Raw genomic sequence first — 25,775 nt, forward strand, 5'->3', positions numbered from 1 at the left:
TTTTCTTCAAGTTCATTCGGGGAATAAGGAATATTTCTTAAGTGATCTTTTTTTTGACAATACATATATTGTTTGTAACACTGCTTCCAAGGACAATAGTGCATATTATGTGTTGTTGTTTTCTCTCTCCCAAATAATTTGTTCTATATCACATTTGTGGTCACACATGCCAAACGACGAAATTTGAATTATAATTATCAGGATAAGAATCCTTGCATCAATACTTTTCCTTATAACTCATAAAATAATTTCCCATTCTAGGCAAAGGTTCCTATGGTGGCATCGACGTTGACTCCGAGGGCCGCATCGTGGCCCTCCGCTGGGAAAAGAACCGCACCAAGCTGTGCGTGGTGGAGCTGAAGGGGGGTTCCCTGCTTACCTCCTGTCAGCTGTCTTCGCGCTTGCGCCGGCCCGGGGCCCTCGCCGTCCTGCCCAACAACACTGCCGTCATCACAGACCTCGCCGGAGACTGCATACGCAAGTACCGCTACTGGTGAAGTGCCAGAGAGTCGGGTTGAAGAGCATTTTTGATGGTGAAGTGAGAACGAGTCGAGAATATTGTTGATGAAGTGGGAAGGGTCACGTTGCGGAATATTGTAATGGTGAAGTGGAAAAAGTCAAGTTGAAGAGTATTGTTGATGTTGAAGTGGGAAAGAGTATTGTTGATGGTGTAGTGGGAAAGAGTCAAATTGAAGAGTATCCTTGATAGTGAAGTGGGAAAGAGTCAAGTTTAAGTCATATTGAAGAAGGGCATTGTTAATGGATTTACAATGATTTATTGTGCCATCCGAAATTATATGCAATATTGTGAAATACCATTGGAATATCTCAACACTGTCGCTATAGTTGAATCTGACAGCTACGGAAAAGCTTGCAACATTGAACATATTACGAATTGAATACAGCATTAAATCATGGTGCTTAAATATCTTGAAATTTTGAATCTCCTACAGACAATAGTCAGTAGAGGTTAATTTTTGGCACCCTTTACGTATTTCAACTGCTCTGGATTGAACATTGCAAACTCAGGTTGCCAAATTTTCAGCAGTTAAATGAAGATTCGCGCACTCATTTCTTTGACCTTCCAAATCTGTTAAATATTATATTTGTATGCTTCTGTGCTAATCTTATGGGATTATCATATCAATCACAAAGTTCAATTGGCTCTCTTGAATATTCGGATAACTTGGGTTGGCGTAGTTCAAATCGAAGCAGTCCCATTAATCAGTGAAGTTGCAACATTTGAACATTTTACAGTCTGATAGCATCTGAAGTGGTGATGGATTATTATAATGCTCCGTTAGTTGTTTAGCCAGTTGGGTTACTTTCATTGAAATAAGTAGACTGAAGAGTGGTTAAAGCGAAAGACTTATATATAATTTATCCAGCAGAATTGTTAATAAAATGAAGTGTTCTTGTAAGTCTCAATGTACAGGACTTGTACACAACTTTATAATATTATGTATGTTGCCTTTAGTAAAAAGCTTATTATAATATGTATTACTATTTGTATATAATGAAATTACATAGCACTATGATCTCTCTTCTAACTCGTTTGTGACTAACCCAATAATGCATGCTTATTTTATTACATACAACCTTCTAATGCACATTTCAAATACGGCAAACCTAGCTTAGATTTAACAGTGACGGGAAAATAAGTCAATCAACCGATCCATAATAATGTGGGAAATTACTAATTAGCTTGGAGTGTATTCAAAACCAGAACTCTTTCAATATCTTTATATGTAGCTTGGAGTGTATTCAAATCCAGAACTCTTTCACTATTTAATAGCTAAGAGTTTATTAAAATGTAGAACATTTTAATCTCTTTAAAACGATTTCACTGTCGCTAGGAAGTATTTTAAAATGCAGAACCATTCTAATAGCTTGAAGTATACATATATTACATTGAAATGCAGAACTTTTATACTCTCTTTAAGCTAGGGGTGTTTTAAAATGCAGAACTCTTTTGCTGTATTAATAGCTAAATTGCTGAACTTTTTTACTCACTTAATATAGGAGTGTTTTAAAATCCAGAACTATTTCACTCTCTTAATAGCTAGGAGTATCTTCAACTGCAGAAGTTTTTCACCATCCTAATAGTGTATTAATATATTTGCACTCTTAATAGCTTGGAGTGTATTAATATGCAGTACTATTTACTATTTCACTATATTAACAATTTCAGACAAAATAATTTTTTTCTTAATTAAAAGCACTGTTTTTGCAATGCGTAATATCAGCCTTAGAGAATCCATTGTATTAAATATAATATAAATCATTTAAACGTAATGGCAACGAGAATGAACTTGTGAAGAAAAGGGAGGTGCATTTACAATAATCCGAATTAAGAATGATTGTGCCTTCCTTGTTGATTTTAGCAGTACGTAGTTGTCTTAAGCCATTCACTTAAAATAACCGTTGGTTAACAAACTACTTATTTCTAAAATTAATTTAATCTGTTTAGATATTGGCTGTTATATGAAACGCCTGCGAAATTTATAACATTAGTCACACGAATGCAGGACTACTATGCAAGGCTGCTTTTTTCAAATCGGGAATATATCGGGCTCGGACATGTACTAAACGACAAAGATCTAATTGATTAAATATGCAACACAAAATGTTAATTTACAAATGACTAAATCAAAATGGATCTGTTGTAAAAATTTCTCCAATGCAGCTAGAGTAGTACTGGATTCAAGTGATGAAGTTAGGTTTAAGGAAATTTGGAAAATTTATGGATAAATTAAAATGTATTTTATTAATTGAATTGCATATTTTCAATGCCGTGGCTACAGAATTAAGGTTAACATTTTTTTATTCTTTGAATATCTAACCAAAAATTTGTACATTTATTTTTTTTTTCTCGATTTTTAAGGACTTATTCTTATCCCACCTACTGTCAATTTAATTTCCCTCCGATTAAGAAGTTAGAGAATGAGTTGGTGTATTTCTTTTCTTTACCTTTTTCCAAGGATAATTGAATCAAGTCAGTTGCATTGTCTTAAGGACTGTTTTCTACATATTTTTCTAAATATGTTTGTATAAACAAGGATGGTATTGAAGGTTATGTTTTGTAAGAAAAACAATCAAAGGGTTATGTCTATTTTTATGTGCATTTATAATTTCATGCATTTTTGTACTTACAATATTTAAAAAATCCAGCCATTACCAATTACCGTTGACTGTTTTGTTTGTGGGTTGGAACTCCACTAATATTAAAAAATCCCCTGATTTTTGTTTACATTGAAAAAAGACTGAATTGGAATTACATACTTAAATTTATCAGTCTACTTTACATATCTTTTCCTGTAAAAAATGAACCATTATTTGCTTGGTTTCCTGCTGTCTGCTGTCTGTATATTATAATGTACAATAATCACTATTAACCTCACATGTATATGTATGTATACATAATCAGTTGATATAAGTTGATGTAGCAGACCTGTTGAACGTTGATGCAGCAGTTAGTTGGTACCCGATGTTTGCATTATTTGATAGATCTAATAGGTTCTCTCTTGTGTAGTTGGAATCGTCTCAACCGTTGAATGATTGTAAGGTGATCTGCAAGTGATCCGTAAGATCCCGTTGCACACACAAATACCAAGTGTATTACTTTATAAGTTTTGTTACAACAAATTTAGAAAACTGCCATATTATAAAAAGTTAACTAATCGTGCGTTAGGGATATTGTTAATTATTATTTATTGAAATGAATTTTGGATTAGAATTAACGTGCACTTATCTTGTATGCAGTTTATTCCATAGTTTTTCTTACATTCCTTCAGTAAAAAATTACAGTATTAAAAATGGATCAATACCTGGATTTTTGCATTCTACGCCGACTGACTGAGATGGAATTTTGCTTAAATTAATAAATCAGTGTGCAAATAGTTTAAATAATTACTTACTTGCATTAACGCTGTTGGCTACATTCATTATCTATATAGTTGCCGTTTGAATTCTAATAATCAATTAAAATACTGTTCAAAATAAATCTAACTGTATTTTCTCACCATGTAAATACATAATCTCTCAAATTTTAAAAGTAATTTAAACGAGCATGCTATGATCAACTAGAAAGATATTAACATTCGCCGCTAATGGCATTAAATAATGTGCAAATAATTAATGCCTTGAGGCATATATTTATGCATTAGTTTTTAAAGAAAATGTATGACTGTTTAAAAGAGTGCCGCGTTTGTCTGTTAAACTATATACATCAGGTTAATTAACTAATTTAAGCAAAATGTATTTTCACATACTGACTCATGACCCCTGTGTAAAGTACCACTTCTGCAAATTTGTTTCTTTACAACAGCAAAGTTCAAAAATATATTATTGTAAAAGAAAAATGAATATGAATTGTAATTTGTACGTGTGTCCACATATTCATACTGTAACAGTAAAAACTTTAGTTTTTTAATATCAAATAAACTGCTTGAGAGTTTTCCCCTATATGTAATGGGTTCATGTTTGCAGATAGAGTACTTCACATAGATTACGTCCATTATAAGATGTATTCAGTTTAATCTTGTAATACTTCAAAAGTGCTGTACAATAATAGCTTTTAGTCGTAAATATTAACTCACAATCGTTTTGTAGTGAAAATGTAAGGAATTCATTCTCCAAATAAAAAATAAATTGTCCCAATAAGTTTGTATCCAAAATATTCCACATTTCAAAGAAAGCCGACAGAATTAGTGATTATTTACTAACTTACGATTAGCTGCGAACATTTACCAAATATTGCATTGCGTATTTATTGTTTCTGTACTTATTTTTAGGTTATAGATATTATGTAGAATGATTTTGTTACATATAATTTACGCATTGAGAGATGCACCCATACATTACTGTTTATATCTAGTCAATGTTTTCATTTTTCACAGTTATTTGTAGGCAACTCTATAACAGTAAAAATAAAAATGATCTTATCGATATGTCTTGTTTTCATACAAAATACCTTTTTACCCTTGGAGGAGATATGTTATTCATTCAAGCCTTTACTTCATGGCTGTATGGATAGAAAAAAAGTTGACCTCTCTCAGGTTGCCAAGGTAGAACCCCTATAGATAATTCAATTTGGTAAGTTCAACTGTTGAGTGTTGCGTTCAGACAACGCGATGGTTGTTTCATTTTGTCAGTTGCTACTCTGGGTAACGCATGCAGCATGCATCCTATGTTATAACAAAAAACAAAAATTTGCAATCGCTCTAGCAGTATCATTAACATGAAAAGAAAAAGACAAATTTGGAAAAAAAATGGCTCACGTAACGAAAAAATTCAGTAATATGATGCTACTAAAATTATTAAATATGATGGTAGTATCCCACAAGCAACTTAAATCCTTATGTAAGGTCAAACTCCTTCATTACTCATGTTCACACAAATATGCACGAAGGATCCCTAGGAAACTGAGAAAAGTGGTTCAACCACGCTTCAGACAATCCAACTTGGATGGCCGGTTAGTGGTTGGATTGTGATCAGATGCTGTGACGGGAAGTGAAGTGAGGCAACCCACGAACCCTTGAATACACGAGGTTCACTCATACAGGCACTTTGACTTAGCACGAAGTTCCCAAACTATAATATTTTTTATAAATATTCCACAAGGAACCGGTTTTTCGCAGTAATAATATCCACAGTTCCATTGATGGCAAAGAAACTGCTACCATTTAACCAGGACAGGAATATCCACCATCTCTATCTGTGATAGTCATTTTCTTAGATTATGTTTGACTTTAGCATACAAATGCTATTATTTTTAATTGGCATTGGTAGTTTATTAAATATTTTGGATACAATGTGGTTAGCTAAATTAAATTTTCCACATGAAAAACTCACTATTTTTGTCAGACACCAAGTATCCTGATATTCATGTACAAGGCCGTTACCGGGCAATTCAACACACTTTTGAAGTGATGAAAAAAAATTGGTCTATAAACCTTACCTAAAATGTAGCCTAAATTACTTTATATCAAACAATTTATTCAAACAAACACAAATACCGATATATTTTTTGATTCTCTCCCTCTATTTAAGAAAAACTTTTTTAGCACACTGAATTCGCCCACATAACACATACAACCACACACAGACACACATGCACATGTACATACACACAAACACTCACAAACACCTCTCTCCTACCCCAGCACACTAATTAACTTAATTTAAAAATGTAACTAAATTAATTAAAATTAACTAAATTTTCATGTAAATATTAGAAGTTTAGAACGAAACATGGATGAATTAGTTATAACATTAAAAGAATTAATTTTTTTCCCGGGCCTGAATGTCTTAACAGAGACACACTCTGCAGGCGAAATCAATTACACTATTCCAGGCTACACATACCATGCGACAATAAACTTAAGGCGATGCCATACGTAGTAATGCAAAATCATGTGTTTTTGGTTTGAAAATTTGGTCGCCTAGAAATGTTTCAGATGCTTTAATTAAATACTGCGAGTAGAATACATCTTGGCCTTTGAAATATTTGAGTGTTTTTTAGATAAGTTTTTTTATAAGCCCAGAAAAAAATAATATATAAGGCCTATGAAAACTGCTTTAAAGTTCAAAATCTCCTACTTACAAACCCATTTTCGGTTACGATTTTATTGTATAATGTGGCAAATTAAGTTATTTATAAAATGATCGAAAAAAAATATACTTATGCCTGAATATCCACAAAATAAAATAAAAGGCACTTTTTGGCCATGTTTTTTTCTTGCATAAATCAAAACAGGCGGATCTACGTAAGGGTTGTTATTGATAGCGGCTCAATTTAAAATATTACACGACGTAGTGCATCGCCTTAACCGTAAAATGTATAATATACCTCATATGTATATATGTCAGCGACATGTCATTGGTACCAATTATTGTACTAACTTTTATAACTTTGTAACTATTGTCATCTATGTAATTATGTACTGTTTGTTTCTGCAATTAACAAAAATAAAAATAAAATAAAATATCACTTTTAATAAGTGTGTTGAATTGACGCATGCTGAATTGTCATGGAACTGTACAAGGCGCTAATAACCTTGATTCTTCAATGTTTAAGTATCATTACAAAATTTGCAGATATTCCTGGAATTTTCCCCCTTCATTCCAAACACTAATTTTAATAAATAAAAAATAGTATTATTCTTAACCTTTTGAACGCGTTAATTTGCTCCGTTTTATCTATACCCGTACGCGGTACATATTTTCAAATACCTATGCACGTGTGGTTATCTTAGTGTACAACATAAAAATCTAGTTTATTATTCACAATAAAATGCTAGCGATATTTAGGTCAACTAGACTGGCGGTTTGGAGACGGAATACTAGCGAGTTCCTTCACGCTGCCGCTTTTATAAGTTAAAGCTTCTAGAACAATTTGGTTGCTATGTAGAATTTTCCAAACAAATAAATAAAAGAACATCCAAGAAGTTTGTTTGGAACAATCGAGACTTCTAGAATTTCGTTCGAATGAAGTAGTTGCGTACCACTACAGTACTCCCCTTCCAGCGGCATGGTTGAGGGCCGCGATAGAAAGAAAAGTTGAGTCAGATCTTGCTTATTGATGGTCTTAAGAAGGGTTGGTCCTGGGGTTGTTGCATTTATCTTGGGTTCAGGGCCACTGTACGGTTGTTGTAGTATTCTCTCACGTTAAAATAAAATGGTTAGAAAAAAAAACAAAATTATTATAAATTACAAACACTGTTCACGACACAGGCTGAGAATACACTAAAATAACTATTGTGAGCACTATTATCCGCGCTTGTGCAGAGATGGTCTGGTGCATGCAGCTCCACGATGCCTCAACCGATCACTACATGACTCCGCTTTCATCAAAACACATAATTTTGCATTTAGGATTGAACGTGCCTTTAGACGTTAAAGTAGTCCGGAAAACGAACACGCCTACCGGAATGTGTGGTCGTGTGAGTGCGATCCGGGTTGGTAGCGGGCATAGGAAGGGTTGATCTTATTCCTTGCGTAGTTCCCTTAGTTTCCTGGGCAATGTACGCAGGTTTGAGGCGGTCTATAGTCACCGTTACCTCTTTGCCTCTGTTTAAAATCGTAAACGTTCTTTCGTTCCGTCGTACCACTTGGTGAGGGCCAGTGTAGGGTTTCTGAAGCGGGCTTTTTACGGTGTCGTCCCTTAGAAACACATGGGTAGCTGCGGGAAGGTCTTTAAAAATGAAGCATTTCCTTTCACCATGTCGGGAACCTTCAACCGGCCTTAGGTTATTAAAATGTTGCCTCAGCTCTTTGAGGAAATCGCTGGTGCTGTCGTCGTTCGCTGGCCGAGCAACGAGGAATTCTCCAGGTAGGCGGAGTGGCTCGCCGTACACCAGTTCGGCCGAAGTGGCAGCGAGATCATCCCTCCAAGCTGCCCTGATTCCCATTAACACTGTGGGTAGAACTTCAGTCCAGCGGTCATTCTGATGGCATTTGATTGCTGCCTTAAGCTGGCGGTGTAGCCTCTCAACCATGCCGTTAGCCGCAGGATGGTAAGCCGTGGTACGTATCTGAGTCGTACCTGCCAGGCAGTTTAACTCCCTGAACAGCCTCGACTCAAACTGTCTTCCTTGGTCGGTAGTAACTCGGAGCGGAGTACCGAACCTAGTAATCCATCCCTGGTAGAAAGCACGCGCCACAGTTGCTGCTTCCTGATCCCTAATCGGGAAAGCCTCTGGCCATCTTGTAAATCTATCCACGCAGGTGAGGCAGTATCGGCATCCTTCAGATGAGGGCATGATGATGATGTCTATGTGCACATGCTCGAATCTGGCTGATGGTCTGGGAAACGTTCCTAGGGGTGCCGACACGTGGCGTGACACTTTGCTGCGTTGGCACTGTAGGCAGTTGCGTGCAAATTCCCTTGCGTCTGCCTTAATGGCCGGCCAGACATAACGTTCAGTTATGAGTTTGACCGTTGCCTTGACGCCTGGGTGAGCCAGCTGATGGACTGCATTGAATGCTGCGAGCCGAAACTTTTTCGTGACGAAAGGTCTCGCTGTATTTGAAGAAATATCACAGTACATTTCCGTGTTTATGTCGGGAATGCGAACTTTCTTGAGTTGTAGACTAGAACTTCCCTTTAAGCATTGCTCTAGTTCCGCGTCGTCCACCTGATCAGCTGCCAGTGCTGCGTAGTCCAGGGGAGCGTCGACTGTCTCGACCCTGGAGAGGGCATCTGCGACGATGTTGTCCTTGCCTGCTACGTGGCGAATGTCCGTGGTAAACTGGCTAATGAAGTCAAGGTGTCTGAACTGCCTTGGGGAGCATTTATCAGCCTTCTGTTGAAAGGCAAAAGTGATGGGTTTGTGGTCCGTGAATATGGTGAACGTCCTGCCCTCCACCATATGTCTGAAGTGTTTCACAGCGAGGTAGATGGCCAGGAGTTCTCTGTCATAAGCGCCGTATTTTCTTTCAGCTGCGCTAAATTTCTTTGAAAAGAAACCCAGCGGTTCCCAGTGACCTGCGATGAGCTGCTGGAGTGCGGCGCCGGCCGTGGTGTCAGAAGCGTCGCTGACTATGGATAGGGGGGCTTCGCACTTTGGGTGAGCTAGTAAGGTCGCCTGAGCAAGGGCTTCCTTGCACTTGTCAAAGGCTTCCATGGTCGCTGCTGTCCAGGATATGGGCTGCTTGCCTTTCTGTTTTCCAGTGAGGAAATCATTGAGCGGTGCTTGCGTCTCTGCTGCACTGGGGATGAACCTCCTATAAAAATTGAGAGCTCCCAAAAAGCGTCGTAGATCTTTCACCGTTTCAGGCCGACTGTAATTGTTTATTGCGTCGACTTTCTCTGGCAGGGGTGTAGTGCCTTCACCAGACACCAGGTACCCCAAGAATTTGACTTCAGGCAAACCAAAATGACATTTGCTGGCGTTGACGACCACCCCATATTCTTGCAGGCGCTGGAGCAAGGTCTTGAGGTGGTACATGTGTTCCTCTTCTGATGATGAGGCAATGAGGATGTCGTCGATGTAGGCGTAACAAAAGTCCAATCCTCTGGTGACCTCATCGATGAAACGTTGGAACGTCTGGGCTGCGTTACGGAGGCCGAAGGACATGACTGGAAACTCGAAGAGTCCGAACGGCGTGGATATGGCTGTCTTCGGGATGTCTTCAGGAGCTACAGGAATCTGGTTGTAAGCTCGTACCAGGTCTATTGTGGAGAATATCTTGGTATCCCTCAGTGACTGGGCGAAATCTTGAATGTGTCGTACTGGGTACCGGTCAGGTATGGTCCTGGCGTTCAATCCGCGGTAATCACCGCATGGTCGCCATTGGTCATCCTTCTTAGGGACCATGTGAAGTGGGGATGCCCAACAGCTCTCAGAAGGCCGGGCAATTCCTAATCGGACCATGGTCTCAAACTCCTTCTTGGCCAGTTTGAGCTTGTCAGGGGCGAGGCGGCGAGGACGTTCTGCGACTGGAGGACCTGGAGTAGTCCTAATGTGATGAAGGGTAGTATGGCGAACTTCCTTCATAGCGCCGTCAGGGCGCGTAAGGTCCGGATATTGTTGCAACAGTTTGTGGTAGGAGGATGTCCCTGTGACAGTCTTAATGGAAGCGGTCATGTTGTTACTACGCCTTCCTGTAGTTGTCAGGTTCGTAACCTGATCCAGCAATCGCCTATTATGGACATCGACCAGGAGCTCGAATCGTGCCAAGAAATCCGCTCCAATGATGGGCCTGGAGACGTCAGCAATGACGAAACTCCAAGTACAATCACGACGCAGGCCTAGGTCCAGGTTGAGCGTCAGGCTTCCATACGTCGCGATGGTGCTTCCATTTGCGGCCGCCAATTCGTAGGACTGCTTAGCCGGACGGCCTTGGACTAGGCGTCGTGGGTAAACACAGAGGTCCGCGCCGGTGTCCACGAGAAACTGGATGCGAGTTACCCGGTCCGTTACGAAAAGGCGACTTAATTGCGCCGGGCTGTTGGTGCTGGTCGCCATCAGTGTGAGCCCGGGGCGTTTCCCTCAAAATTGCAGGGTTTGATGCAGGAGTGCGCCTTGGTACCAAACTTCCAGTGGTACCAGCATTTGCCTTCTATATGACGACCCCTGGAACGACTGCGCGAACGATGTTGCCGCCAACGAGGACTGGTAGTCCTGGATGGGCGTTCCTGAGAGCGCAGCGTCAAAATTTCCTGTCGTAGGGTGGCTATTTCATCATGGAGCGGCAGCATCATCTTCTGCATCCTGTCTATCAGGCAGTCTTCGTCGGGAACCCGGGGAGAGACTTCACTGACCCCTGGCCTGCCAGCATAGTCGTCTATGGCGTCCGCGAGATCCGCCACATTGTCCATGAGGGTGCCTTGTTGGGTCGCCAGAACTACTTGCATACTTCGGGGAAGTCTGCCCATCCAAAGTGTCTTCAGCACCTCATCAGGCACTGCGCTGCCCGCAAGGGTGCGTAGATGACGAAGGAACTGCGAAGGTTTTCGGTCACCCCTCTCCTCATGCTCCAGGAGTCTCCTCGTCTTCTGCTCCTGGGTAGAGCTCAAGCGCTTCGTGAGTTCCCTCTTGAGCAGGGTGTACGCTCCAACTTCAGGGGGGTTGACAATAATGTCCCGGACCTCTTGGGCGTACGTGGGATCCAGGGCCCCAAGGATAAAACCGAACTTCGTCGACTCCACCGTCACTGCTGCAGCTTCAAAACTCCTTTCAACCATAGCGAACCACAGCTCCGGATCGTTAGGGCAGAACGGGGGAATCCGCACTGCTACGCGGTTGACTTCCGCCGGCGAAACTGCTGACGTCGTAGAGTCGGTCGGGCGAGACATTTTTAATACAACCGTAGTACACGATAACACTTAAAAAATATATTCAAAATCACGTCGTAGGTCACCACTGTGGTTATCTTAGTGTACAACATAAAAATCTAGTTTATTATTCACAATAAAATGCTAGCGATATTTAGGTCAACTAGACTGGCGGTTTGGAGACGGAATACTAGCGAGTTGATATCTAATGGATTTTTTTTTTTCCGAGGTGCAAAGTCTCTTGTTAGGAGCTTTTTTTCTCGTTGTCTGAAGTGCGCAGGTACCTGAAGGGGGGGTTTTGTGCCCTATGTGCGGGCTGCCTTTAGGCGACTGAGTGATGTGAGATTGTTTTTTTTATTTTGGTATGTGTGATTTATTTATTTATTTTTAAAAATATATTGTTTTAAGCCCGCACATTAGGGGGGGAGTAGAATGGAGATGGGGTATGGGTATTTGGAGAGGGTGTCGCTTGGATTGGGTTTACCCAGGCTAGAGATGCTGGGGTTGGGGTTTGATGCTAGGTTGCTGAAGAAAGTTTTGGCCAGATCGACTATGTGTTTCCTAAGTGGGGGGATTTTCGTGCCTGAATTTATTATCGAGTTTCTGACAAACCATGGACTTTTGGTGTATCGTCTGAGCGTTGCATTTTGGAATTGTTCCAGACGTTTGGTGTTCCCCGTGGCCCAGATGGGGGAGGCGTAGGTAATGATAGGTCTGATTTTAGCGCGGTAGATGGTGAGTTTATTGTAAAGAGAGGTTTTTGAGTTTGCATGAAGGAGGGGGTAGAGGGCACTAGAGGTTTTCCTGGCCTTGTTAAGCGTTTCTGAAATGTGGGCGGTCCAGGAAAGTTTTTTGTCAAGGGTCACTCCAAGATATTTGGCGGTGTTGTGCCATGGTATGACTTCGCCGTGAAGAGTTACAGCCCTCCAAGGGGTGCAACGGTTCTTTCTATGGGAGAAGAAAACCGCTACACTTTTGGAGGGGTTCACATCGATGCGCCACTTGTCATACCAGTCTTGGAGTTTGTTGATGTCTTGTTGGAGTCGGTAAGTTATCATCCTGGGAGAACTGTATTGCGCCAGAAGGGCCGTGTCGTCGGCGTAAATTGCTTTTTTGGAGTGGGGGGTTGAATTTTCTGGAAGGGGAATATCGTGTGTGTAGATATTGAAGAGGGTGGGGGACAGCAGGGATCCTTGGGGGACGCCTGCTGTCATGAAGCGAGTGGTGGAGAGGGCACTGCCGTACTTCACTTGGAAGGTGCGGCGATGTAGGAAAGATTTTAGGGTCCCGAGTAGCTGGGGATCGATCCCTGTGTCGTGGAGTTTGAAAAGTAGGCCGTTGAGCCATACTTTGTCGAAAGCTTTGGCTATGTCCAGGAATATGGTGCCAGTTGACCGCTGGGAGTTGAAGCCGCCGAGAATGAGTTCGGTGACTCTTAGGAGTTGATGAAGGGTAGAATGTTCAGCTCTGAAGCCGTGTTGCTCGTCGGGAAGTGTAGAGACTTCGTGCGAGTTCCTTCACGCTACCGCTTTTATAAGTTAAAGCTTCTAGAACAATTTGGTTGCTATGTAGAATTTTCCAAACAAATAAATAAAAGAACATCCAAGAAGTTTGTTTGGAACAATCGAGACTTCTAGAATTTCGTTCGAATGAAGTAGTTGCGTACCACTACACACGCAATTAAATGTCAAATTATAGCATTCTGGCATGATTTATTGGACTATATAGACAGAACAGATTATTCTCCACAATATGAAAACAAATCCTCGTGTGTCAACACTCTTAGGGCCCGTTCCCACTTCCGTTTTCAAATCGGAGGCGGGTCCCGTTTTAAAAACGGATGCCCTAGTGGCTGTAGTGGATGTATGGAGCTGTTCACACTTGTCCGACACGATTTGAAAACGGATCCGACATTTTTTGTCGGATGGCTCGCCTACGCAGCGCGTCCGTTTTCAAATCGTGTCGGAACACGCTCGCTCATAGTGTTGTATGGAGCTGTTCACACTTGTCGTCCAGTCGTTCCGGCAGAGTCCCCGCCAAACCCCGACCCCTCCCCGCCCGCTCCCTGTCGCAAGGAAGCAGGCACGCTGCGTGCTTGTATTTGGTTATTTTGTTAAGTAAATAAATCAAAACTACAATAATGGATAAGGAAATAAATCCCGAAAATTTAATACCACTGGTCGAAGAAAGAGTATGGTAATATTTTATCTTTAACTAAATAAAAACAAAACACTTGGTGTACACAACTTTTGTACATCAAAATTTTAATTTTAATTTTTTTAAGTTTACTTTTTTAAATTTTAAAGCTTTAATGAGATGCATGGAAGAGCGTATTAGTTAAATAAACACATAATAAAAAATATTTGAGTTGTTACTGTTTTCTTACTTTAAAATATCGATAGCCTTTCTTCAGGACAAATGCACTTTCTCAATTTTGTATTTTGATATGTTAAGCTCTCTGAAACTCATTCCAGTAGATGGTTAAATGAAGTGATAGACATTCTTTTAAGCCATTAAGCGCCCTTGAGGTGATTTTTCATGGTGAAAACGGCGCTATATAAATAATCCAATCATTATTATTCTAAAATAATTAAAGAACTTTAGTTCATCACTTCTCAACTCACCAATTAACACTTGGAAAATTCCTATAGAAAATCATTCGGCTATGATTGGGTGTACCCAAAATTTTCTTTTCACTTTTTTCCTTCTTTTTAATAAGTACAACATGACAACGAGAGCTTCATCGTCGTCAATTGCGCACCATTACTGAAGAATGAGCAAATAACATGTTTTTGTTGAATCGACAATTATTTTTTTTTTCGTAGAGTATGGTCCGTTTTTAAAACGGAAGTGTGAACAGGGCCATTGGCCATCCGTTTTTAAAACGGGACCCGCCTCCGATTTGAAAACGGAAGTGGGAACGGGCCCTTAGATGTTTATAAAAACAAAAACATAAAATTTCATACAAAGATGTACCGTATCTTTTGAATGTGGTCCCGCCATTCACTCGGCGTGTGTGTACTTAGGTGATAGACATAAGTGGGACACCATGATCACTTATCATTTTTAGTTATGAAAACTTTTTCTCAAACTCTTTTCTAAACTCAACACTTAAAAATAACACATAAATTTTATATCACTTAATAAATATTGTTTTTTAAGCACTTTAGAGGAATCTCTGTCGGTCACATTTTTTTGGAACTATGGTAAACTTTAAAACAGGGTTCAATACATAAAGACACACCACATTCTTTACATACGTATCTCGTTAACTGCATTTTTTTATTTTTCAATCGACATACACGACATCGTCTACGCGGTTTTTTTATTTTGCCAGTTGATGGAATCAATTCGGCCATATGCTTAGCGGCATATTTAGGCAAAACCCGAAACGGGTTGAGATGGGCTGATGTATTAGGCTCTGGTATTTGAGAAATCTCTGGTTTATATTTCTCAACTAGTTGCATAATAACCGCCAATTGAAAATCTGCTAGAGATTTTTTTATACCTGTCACTTGGGTGTACAAAATAAATGAATTCAATAAATATAGGTCAAGTATGTGAAAAAATACTTTTTTATACCATTTTATGGTCTTCCTCATACAGGATAAACTGCTCAGCATCATGTCGCTTTTGTCAACAGCTCCCATAGATTTATTGTAATCAATGACACAGGCAGGCTTGCAAATGGGTTGTTTAGTTTGGTGATTTATTTTACTGGTTTCCTTAAATGAGTTATCGTGCAAGGTAGTTAGCATATGTACATCCCTTTTATCACACCATTTTAATGCTAAAAGGGGACCGCGGCTTTTTGACTCAAATTCGCCTTTTTTCAGTTTAATAAATTTTGGCATTTCCTTCCGGTTCTTTTTTACCGTCCCACAGGCATTTGTTTTTTTCGAATGCAAAAAATTGAATAACTTTGGACTTGAGTACCAATTGTCACACCACAAATTGTGGCCCTTTGCCAAAATAATCAGTTAGGAGTGTAGTAACAACAGCGCCGGTTATTCCCAAGTTTTGTTCATCTGTAATTTCCGTGCCTTCTCCGCAGTAAATTATGAAATCTAGAATGTATCCAGTTTTCACATCACACAAAACAAACATTTTGATTCCAAAGCGATGTCGTTTTGATGGAATATATTGCTTAAAAATAAGCCTATCCTTGAAAACAATGATACTTTCATCTATACATAGGTCTTCATAAGGTATCACAGACTCCTTAAATAGTGTTCGGGTGTGATTTAAAATTAACCTTATTTTATAAAGACGATCTATAGGAAGCGAATTTGAGTCACAGAAATGTAAATTTTGCAACAACAATTGATATCGGTCTCTACTCATGATCTGGCCAAAAATAGGGGAACTTAGAAATATATTTGTACTCCAATACTCTTCAATAGTCAAGTGTTCGTTTCTTGTCATAAGCATGGTTATTGCAAAAAATAGATACATTTCTTCAATACTTGTGTCCTTCCACTTATGAATTCGTGACTTCGCACCAAATTCCTTTGAAATGAGAAGAAAAGTATGGTAGTCGTTTGTTTCTCGAACAATTTCATTCATAATCGAGCGATTTAAAAAATGTTAAAAAAAATAACTTTCTGTTGAATTTTTGTTAAATTGTACAGAAACGCCGGATTGAAAATCATCAAATTCGTGTACTATTGGAATATGAGGTCCAGACACCCAGGAGTGTAGCACTTCTTCACTTACAGACTCATTCGCTTGAGTTTCTGTATCTGAAAGTTCCGAAGGTTCAAATTCATCTTCGGACATTTCATAATCAGAATCCAAAACGTTCAACATATTTTCAATTTCATTATCTTCCAAACTATGGGCCATTTTTTATCCGAAAAATCAAATGAATTAAAAAACTAAAAACTTGTGAACGTTTCCTAATAAATTTTGAAATAGTATATAAAACACGAAAATAACACGTACTTTAGTAATATATAACTAATATATATATAACAAAATATATTTAAATTAATAAAGTATATAGTAAAGTCAATAACTCAGTTTTATAACACAATAAAACGTTAAAAAATACGCGCAATCGGCACAATATGTGTTATGATGCAGGGCTAGACTCCTTTTGTTTTAATATTTTATTCATTAATTTATTCCGCATCATCACATTTATCCTCGCCGATTCTCTAACCTAGTTAGGAACTGGGCGATTGTCGCGGGTATTGGTTTTGGTAAAATTTCGAATCATAATTTAAAATTTAAAATCTGTACCGGGCGGAAACAGAAAAAAACAAAAACACTTCCTTGCCTGCAGAGAAACCAGAGTGTGGGCCTGATCTCTCGGCAGACAACAGTCACAGTTTTCCGGAGTGAAATTGTTTGGGAATGGTTTCCCTTTAATCGAAGTGGCGAAGTCTAATTTTATACGCGGAGATTGCATAATAAAATCGTATAAATGGTGTAAAATACGAAGTTCCATAGTGGAATTAGTTCCGTGGCTCGTTCGAATATTGTAACCACGCGGCATCATGAATCGCAAACGGAGTCAGACGTGTGATCTGCTTGAATCCGACCCATCCTTTATGGGATGAAGAAGCCAGTGGCTTAAAATATTGTGCCAGGTTCCCGGAAACCTAAGGATAGTATTCTTTCTCGCGGTTTGGCACTACGCCGACCGCATTTTCACCAGGGCCGTAGGGAGGCCTATTTTTCCTTACATAAAGGGAATCCTCGCCAGGATACACGGATGCGACCGCGGGCACCAGATTCCTCTTCCTCAGTCGCCAGATTACCAGTTTCCTGCCACGGACAGTCGCCAGGAGGCGGAACTGACTCTTCCTCTTGCTCCGTCTGGAGCCCCCTGGAGCTCAGCCTGATGAGGTGCTGCTCCAGCTCGAGTAGGATGTTACTTAATTAGCTAGATAGATAAAGCGTGGTCGGAACCTTGGGGGTAAGCTTATATCTAACTTTTATTATATTGTTTTCGTTATAACTCACACGGTAGAGTGTATAGACTTATATTGTATTCGAAATAATATACATTAATGTTACTCTAAACCTTCTTTCCTTGACTCTAAATTACACATTGTAACCTGACACATTTCTGGTTTCGAACCCAACCCCCTGAGAACCCTGGGATCACAAACATTCTTGTGGGTATCTAACCCTCAAGAATTGGCGCTTCCAGTACTGGATAAAGTTTGTGATTCCACATTCATTATTATAACCTAAAATGTCTGGTGAGTATTGTAGGCTGCACGTAGCAAGTAACCATAGCAACTACTCTACGTAGCATATGGTCACTCGTGGATACAGTAAAATTAAATTTGCTAGACGAAACACAAGAAATCAAAAAAAAAATTGATTTCTGAAGTGAACAAATTAATTTGAATTTTTCGTAATAATTCAATCTTACAGAAGAACACAGAATGTTATCGGCGCAGATTCCACAAATCAACTCGGCGCGCGCAAGCGCAGATAACATACTAGTACTAACGCCATCCGTTGACAAAATTGTGAACTAAAGCACTCAAAGGCGCGAAGAGGCGCACTTGATTATGGATCTTTTTTTATGAAATACAATTTTATTTTTGAGAAATACTTGTAGATGTCAGCATCGTGATAGTTCTACGAATGTCCAAGCGAGCAAGAAATACATTTATGACAAAAGAGCGCTGGAATATCGGCCGTCAAAGTTTCCGTATCAACTGTTGATACGGCCGCGTATGAGTATAGACTTTTTGCCGTAACAACAGTTGATACGGCCGCGTGCAAAAGATTAAGCAATAATTATTAGCCTGAAACACCTATAAATTGAAAAAATCTTCTGAGAAAAAATACATGCCGCCGACGGGAATTGAACCCGCAGTCTTCTGATTGCTCTACATATATATATACTGGTATTTTGTGCAAAGTTATGACTGTCTCCGTTATATTTTATATTACACACACCGGTCTTCGATTGTGGATAGTTTATTACCATTACATATTTCTTTTGGTGGAGAAGGAACAGGAGTTGTGGTATTTAATTAAATAAAACAAAGGAAACTCGATTACCAGCAATAGATATTTATTATCCTATTACTAATTACAGATATAAATAAATCACACTAAAATATCATAAATCTAAATAATTTAATGTAAAGTAAATTACAAAGTACATTGTTTTGAATTTAGTCGGAAAATATTGAATTTTTCATTTAAAAAAATTTATGATTGGGATTCGTCTGAACATTTTCTCCAGATTTCTGCTCAACGTGCAATAACAATTCTACAATGGAAGACTTCTCGAATAAACCCATTTTTTGTCATTTAAATTAATTACTGAAAAATGCTTCAAATATGGAGCATGTTTCAATAATAAAATATGTGGTAGACGCGATATAATATAACATGACACTTGGCTTTCAAGTTAAGTTCTAATGGGACGTACCCAATAATTATAAGGACACTTATAATTCAATCATGAAAGTTATAAAGCTTTTGATTAGTAAGTATGTACCTTGTATTTAGACATTCTAGAAACATGAGTACACACATTTGTTGGACATTATTATGTCTTTGGAGGGACATCAAGTCCTCCCATCGTAGAATTGTTATATTATTGCCAGAAGTTCAAATGGTTACGTAGACTTTGGATGTAGATTTAAAAGTTAATCACAAAAAAGGAAAAATAAACCGATGAAGTGAAAAATACAAACAACGGGATATTACTTGAGCTGTTTAATTTTGGTCCAGAATCAAGACGTGCCAAATATTTAATTACACATAGCCTAGAGGTAAACCTATGAATAGTTTTGTTCAAAATAAAAAGTAATTACATTTTATAAGTTAGTAATATCAAACAGATTTGTTTTGTATATCTACAGACAGTCACTTAAACGTAGATATGCATTACCACCTCCATCTATTACAAGTACATTGCAGGGATTATCAACACAATACAAGAAAGGGGGGTGTTTTAAAAGTCATCTGGCGAGATGAGAATCACATCCATTGCCATTAAATTACACACCTCGTTCTCTGGACTGCTAACTACTGCTGGACAAGCTGTAGCTATTCCTCCATTCGCTACACTCAAAGTAGATTAGCTTTGAAAGGTGTCATTTCTGGTATGTACCATCAATTAATGGAGTTATCACAAACACACAAGTTGATATTTTCTGTTATGCGTTCAACAACTTATGTAAACGATTTTAAAATGGTTATTGGCTGTCTTACATAACTTAAATATCAATAATCTGACCATACAATAAAATATCCAAACCTAATATAATATCTGGGACGCGATACGGCAAATGAAAGATGAAATAATATCAAATGCAATCATTCTATATTAGTCAGTGAGTTTATTTCATTTGAGGAAAACTGTAAGGAGGGATGTATATGTATGTGTTTATTACATAGAACCACTGAAATGGCAGTGTATTGCATCAAAACATACGGACAACGTAGTTTACCCTAAAATATCTATTGACTAATAATAATTATTATTGTTACTGGTAACACTTCAAGAACATAATCAAAAGAATAATATTATCACTGTTAAAATACATAGAATTGAAGAAAGTTTCTGGTGTAAATAATACCTCTTTCAAATTAATCTCATTCTAATTGCTGATTGTTTCAAAGTATGTATAAAAAAAAAATCTTTATTGAAAACCTAAAATAATTATAAAGGAATCACCATATTAATTTCACTTGAATCACTTAAAAATGTAAATAAGGTTATTCGTACAATAACTTTTGTTAATATTACTATATATGTAAGTGGAGCAGAAACCCCTGTTCATTTACATTAGTATACAATGTTCATTGTCATTCGGGTAGAAACCACTTTTCTACGAACGAGGAATTTCTCCACCCACCAAAGTATTTTATAAAATATACATTTTACAAAAAATACAATAAATGTGGAAGTTTACATTAAACGGTTATGTATATATTTTTTTCAAACAGTAAAAGAAAAATCCTTAGAGGAAGTAATTTGTTTGTATAAATATATTTTTATGTTCAACTAAAACGATCTTAAAAATAATTATCATTTATTTTGGTGAGACAGTAATTTATTAATGATGGTAGAAATTGAAAAGTTTTGTTGTTTTGAATTTGAGTTAAAATACGGAATTGAGTGGAAATAAACATGAGTAGGTCCGATGAGGGCAATATGAACTAGTAATTTGGGCAGCCTTCATGTAAAAATATCCTTGTGTTGTCAACTTTGGAAGATGCAAGCCGTGGTGTATACACAAAGCAAGTTCATTAAAATCCTTAGGTCTACTGATATAACAATGTATCCGCTAGAAAATGTCATCTAATCTATTACGTAATATAATTATATTCCTCTCATTCTAATTGTATCACACACTCTTGGGAAGGGACAGTTATTCTCAAACTAACAATTGAGTACATTGTTTCTCAATGGCTTTCCGAAGATAGTTACAAAATAAATAGTCTGTTATTTCCATCCACACAAGAAAGACAATTGCGTAATAATTAAAAAGTCATAAAATATCGTCAAAGTAAAATACAACGTCATTTAAAAAAGGATGAAGTCACATTGCGAAACAAGTTATTATTGATAAAATAGATAAATGGCACAATTATCTTACATCATCCGTATATTCGCAGACACGATCATCTAACCTCGTGTATGCGGTCTTAATCACTACATACTCACTGGAGTCACGTATTTTAATATCAGAACTTAGACATAGATTAGTTTATCATAACGCACTCCACTTGAATGTGTCTGTTTGTCACAAGATTGTTTCACAGATTTAAGCAATAGTTTGGTTCACTGGCGACACAGTGTCTGGAGCGGAGGGGCGCCTGCCCTTTACTTAACCTATAACACGCACCGCCGCACCACTTTCTCTCCACGAGACACGAGACAAGAGACACGAGCCGCGAGACGTGACACGCGACTCCTCTACAGGTCTCCTGTACCGGCACTGCACCAGCCAGAGGAAACTACTCTACTTTCTACCAGTATACAATGTGCATCATTGCTTTATTGTGACCCGCATATCTTTTGGAAGTTTTCAGAAAGTCTGTCGGGTTCCCTCTGGCTAATGGAGTCGGTTGCACCAATTTTGGATAATGTTTGTGTGAAACATAAAAGAGGGGAACTTGAAAGAAAGGATGTGATGGATATTTAAATGAAATGAGTGTCTGAAAAGGTAACAACTAGTAACATGACGTTTCGATTGATCAACCAAATATCTATAAAATGGAAAAAGATAATTATTATTCAATCCAAACAATTTAAAAAACCAAGTGCATAAAGTTGACACTAATAAATCATATGAACAGAGGTGGAAAATAAGCTATTGTTTTGAATATCTTTATTCCAATACTGCAAACTAAGATGGATGAGCACTCAAATTGTGCACATTTCATGATTTATAATGTCTCTCTCAGTTAAAGGTTTAAATACTTAGTTAAATAGGGGTTTTTGTAATAATTTGTTCTAACAGCAAGTACACCAAATACACATTTAGCTACAGTGAGTATATAAACATGGCAGACTTGATTCAAATCTCATCGCTTGTAAGTCACCCAACCTTCATCTCATTTAAACTAAACATATTCAAGACAAAGAAAGAGTTAAATCCAGGATCTAACTGAACACTGAACATTGTTACTTCAATAATCATTTAACTTATTATAAATATTGCTATTTAAAATACCAATGTTCACTTTATAAGGTGTCACAAACAATATCAAACCAATTGAAACAATGCTTAAATCATGATGAAAACAATAAGACACTAATATTAAAAATAAACTAACGTAAATACATACACTTATAATATGGAAACTGCTTTGGAATCGCTTAAAACACTTTTACCTACCTTCGTATTTACAAAAGAAAATTAAACGTAATTAAGATTGATATTGATGATGTTAATGTTACTGCGCACAAGGCAAAACAAAGCATCAAAACAGTAATTTCTTTGTAAAGGGTTAACTTTAGTTTAGTCTTGTTATACTGAACACGATTCTACCACCTTAAAAAATAAATATTTTGTAATAAAACATAGCTGCCAAATAATAAAATAAATGAAGGCTGTTAATTACTAAGATATATGTTAGAATGCTTAAAAAAACAAAATAATTATATATTTAGGAAATTATTACATTTACTGCCGATAGAAAAACTGGTCTACTGAAAAATGATGTGTCGCAGCGACTATTTTACTACTCCATACAGATCCAAAAACAGTCGCCTTAATGTCGCGTCGCCACGTCGCACCTCCATATACCACAATGCATTTTAATGCAGCTCTTGTGGGCCTGGCCTAAACTCCGTGTAATATAGTTTCTAGAACGTTTCTATCAGCAGCAAATAGATTTTCGATCCTTAAATACAAGAAAAATGTAAAATTATAAAAAAAAGTTAGGGCAAGTAAGAACTTCTTCAATTAATTTATCCAATAACGGACGTTAAATAGTTTGCAAATCTGTTGTTTACCGCAGAACATGTTTTAGTATACATTTGGAAAGTGTTCATAAAATGTTCATATTGTCATGGCTGGTGTTTGGCAATGAACAGTAATATTCACACCACATTCGATAAGGAAGATGGTGTATATTCTGTTAAACTTTTCTAATTAGTTTGTTCATTGTACACTACCACTGTACAATGAACAAACAGCTTCATTTTGTGAAAATAGCATATTATGTTATTTGTGGAAGTATGTTGTGAGGTAAACAATGATTAAGTTGAAGAAGTCCCACAAGGGATAAAGCTAGATGGGTTGAAGCTTGAGATAACAAATCATGAGGTGAATGGTGAAGGAATGTGGGATGTGGGTGGGGTGTGAGGGAGAGAGTGGAGCGGAGGGGCGCGGCGGTGTCCTAGCGCGGGGGCTCTAGGGCACCAGGTCGGGCAGGCGGCGTCGCCCCTAGGGGCCGCCCCCGGGGGGCTCGCGCTCCACCTTGCGCTCCTTGTAGTAGATCTCCTCGCTTTCCTTGTCGCACAGGAGCAGGATCACCGCACCAAACAGGAAGATGGCCGCGCCCCAGCCCACGCCGTACGCCCATCCAAACTCCCACACCGTGCGGTTGCCTGGAACATTCAATAACATTTCACTTTTAGTAAGAATAACAGAAGACTATGTATGAGACGATATATGAATGTGAATGAAGCGATGAGTGTGTGCCGAGACAGAGTTGTGTGGCAGTCTATCCTCTCTGTCTGCCCCCGCAAATTGTATAAATGCCATAAACATTGTAAATGCATTAAGTTGAAAGTAGCACAGAGTAAATGTTTTTAGGTTGCCAGAAATGAGAGCATATAATATTAAAAAAGCAACTGTAATAATATGTACGTGTTGCAATTTTATTACAGCTTACTAAATAATTATACATGGCACAAATTAACCTCTCAGGCCCCTGGCATATTCTGTCAAAAAGTCAGTTTTTACAGTTTTAAGGGATGCAATGCCAGTGATAGGACCTCATCTACTGAACATAATAAATGAATCGTTAAGAAGTGGAAAATTTCCAAACACATGGAAAACATCTATTGTAATCCCGATTCCGAAAGTTGTTAATACCAGAAAATGTGAAGAATTTAGACCTATAAATATGTTACCAAAATACGAACAGGTACTAGAAATTGTAATAAAGAAACAACTCGTTGAGTATTTGGAAAAACATCATATATTATGTGACGAACAATCAGGATTCCGTAATAATAACTCTTGTGAAGCTGCAATAAACATTGTGATTGATACATGGAAGAAAGAAACAGATAATAAAAAAATCACCATTGCAGCATTCTTAGATTTTAAAAGAGCATTTGAAACGATAGAAAGGAAAAAACTTTTGGAAAAATTAGAAGATATAGGTCTTTCTAAAGTAGCTCTAAATCTTTTCAAAGAATATCTCCATGAAAGAAAACAGGTAACAAAAGTGGAAAGCTCAGAATCAGAACCGATAGAAAACAACCTCGGTGTTCCACAAGGGTCGGTATTAGGTCCAATTCTATTCATTATTTACATTAATGATATAATTAAAACCATAAAACATTGCAAAATTAGATTATTTGCAGACGATACATTAATCTATATTTCATGTGAAGAGTACATAGATGCAATCAATAAATTAAATGAAGACCGACAAAATATAGCGAAATGGCTGAAATTAAACAAATTAAAACTGAATGTCAACAAAACAAAATATATGGAAATAGGCAACAAAACGCATAAAACAGAGTTAAAATTGACAATTAATGACAACAAAATTGAAAAAGTAAATGAAATTAAGTACCTGGGTGTGATACTAGATTCAAAACTAACTTTCGCAGCAAATTTTGAATATGTGCTAAAGAAGGTATCTAAAAAAGTCAATTTTCTTAGAAGATTAAGAAATAAACTAAATGGAAACACTACAGAGCTGATTTATAAAACTGTAGTTGCTCCACATTTAGATTATTGCTCTACTATGTTGTATTTGGCCAATGAAGGAAACTTGAACAAGCTAGATGTTATACAGAATAGAGCTATGAGATGTATACTAGGAAAAGGAAAATACGCAAGCATAGATCAAACGAGAGAACAGCTAAATTGGATTTCTATAAAAAAGAGACTATTATTTAATGTGTTAATTTTTGTACATAAAATCATGAACAACCAAATGCCAACATATTTTAAGGATGAAATTGTTTTTAATAGAGATGTTCATAATTACGAAACCAGAAATGTAAATAGGATTAGATTGCCACATATGAAAAAAACAAAATCACAGAACTGCCTAATGTACAAAGGACTAAAAATGTATGATGAAATGCCTGAAAGTCTGAAGAATGAAGGAAGAATTAATGTATTTAAAAAGAAATGTTATATTTATTGTAAAAATATGTAAAATTACAAAATGAAATATGATCTTGTTTATATTAGTTTATATTCAAATGTATAAACTAACTCAATAAATAATAAAAAATTAAAAAAAGAGTATTTCCGCTTTGCGATAAAATCCAAATAAAAGTAATATTTCTGAACATATCCGAAAACTA

General features: G+C 37.5%; 3 protein-coding genes across 12 annotated transcripts in view; 1 reads left to right on the forward strand and 2 right to left on the reverse strand.

Annotated features, from left to right (window-relative positions):
- LOC149420385 (tripartite motif-containing protein 2-like) overlaps positions 1-4,915 on the forward strand; it is a 249,795-nt gene extending 244,880 nt beyond the window's left edge. For all 8 annotated transcript variants that reach the window (XM_089636677.1, XM_089636678.1, XM_089636673.1 and 5 more), the window contains one exon: positions 262-4,915. In XM_089636677.1, coding sequence (XP_089492803.1) covers positions 262-497 — 236 coding nt within the window. In that variant the 3' untranslated portion in view covers positions 498-4,915. The remainder of the gene's footprint in view (positions 1-261) is intronic.
- Positions 4,916-10,969: 6,054 nt separating this feature from the next.
- On the reverse strand, positions 10,970-11,800 carry LOC149420386 (uncharacterized). Its single transcript, XM_089636347.1, has one exon. The coding sequence runs from the start codon at positions 11,798-11,800 to the stop codon at positions 10,970-10,972; it is 831 nt and encodes a 276-aa protein (XP_089492473.1).
- A 7,000-nt stretch (positions 11,801-18,800) lies between these two features.
- The window catches only part of LOC149420387 (transmembrane protein 47), a 104,176-nt gene continuing 97,201 nt past the window's right edge, over positions 18,801-25,775 (reverse strand). For all 3 annotated transcript variants that reach the window (XM_089636679.1, XM_089636680.1, XM_089636681.1), the window contains exon 6: positions 18,801-23,825. In XM_089636679.1, coding sequence (XP_089492805.1) covers positions 23,662-23,825 — 164 coding nt within the window. In that variant the 3' untranslated portion in view covers positions 18,801-23,661. The remainder of the gene's footprint in view (positions 23,826-25,775) is intronic.

This window comes from Hesperophylax consimilis, chromosome 10 (genome assembly GCF_061612785.1).
Source record: "Hesperophylax consimilis isolate HC1 chromosome 10, BYU_Hcon_1.0, whole genome shotgun sequence".
NCBI lineage: Eukaryota > Metazoa > Arthropoda > Insecta > Trichoptera > Limnephilidae > Hesperophylax > Hesperophylax consimilis.

Excerpts from the sequence above, each read along its gene's own strand:
- LOC149420386 (XM_089636347.1), bottom strand. The coding sequence starts at position 11,800 with ATGTCTCGCCCGACCGACTCTACGACGTCAGCAGTTTCGCCGGCGGAA.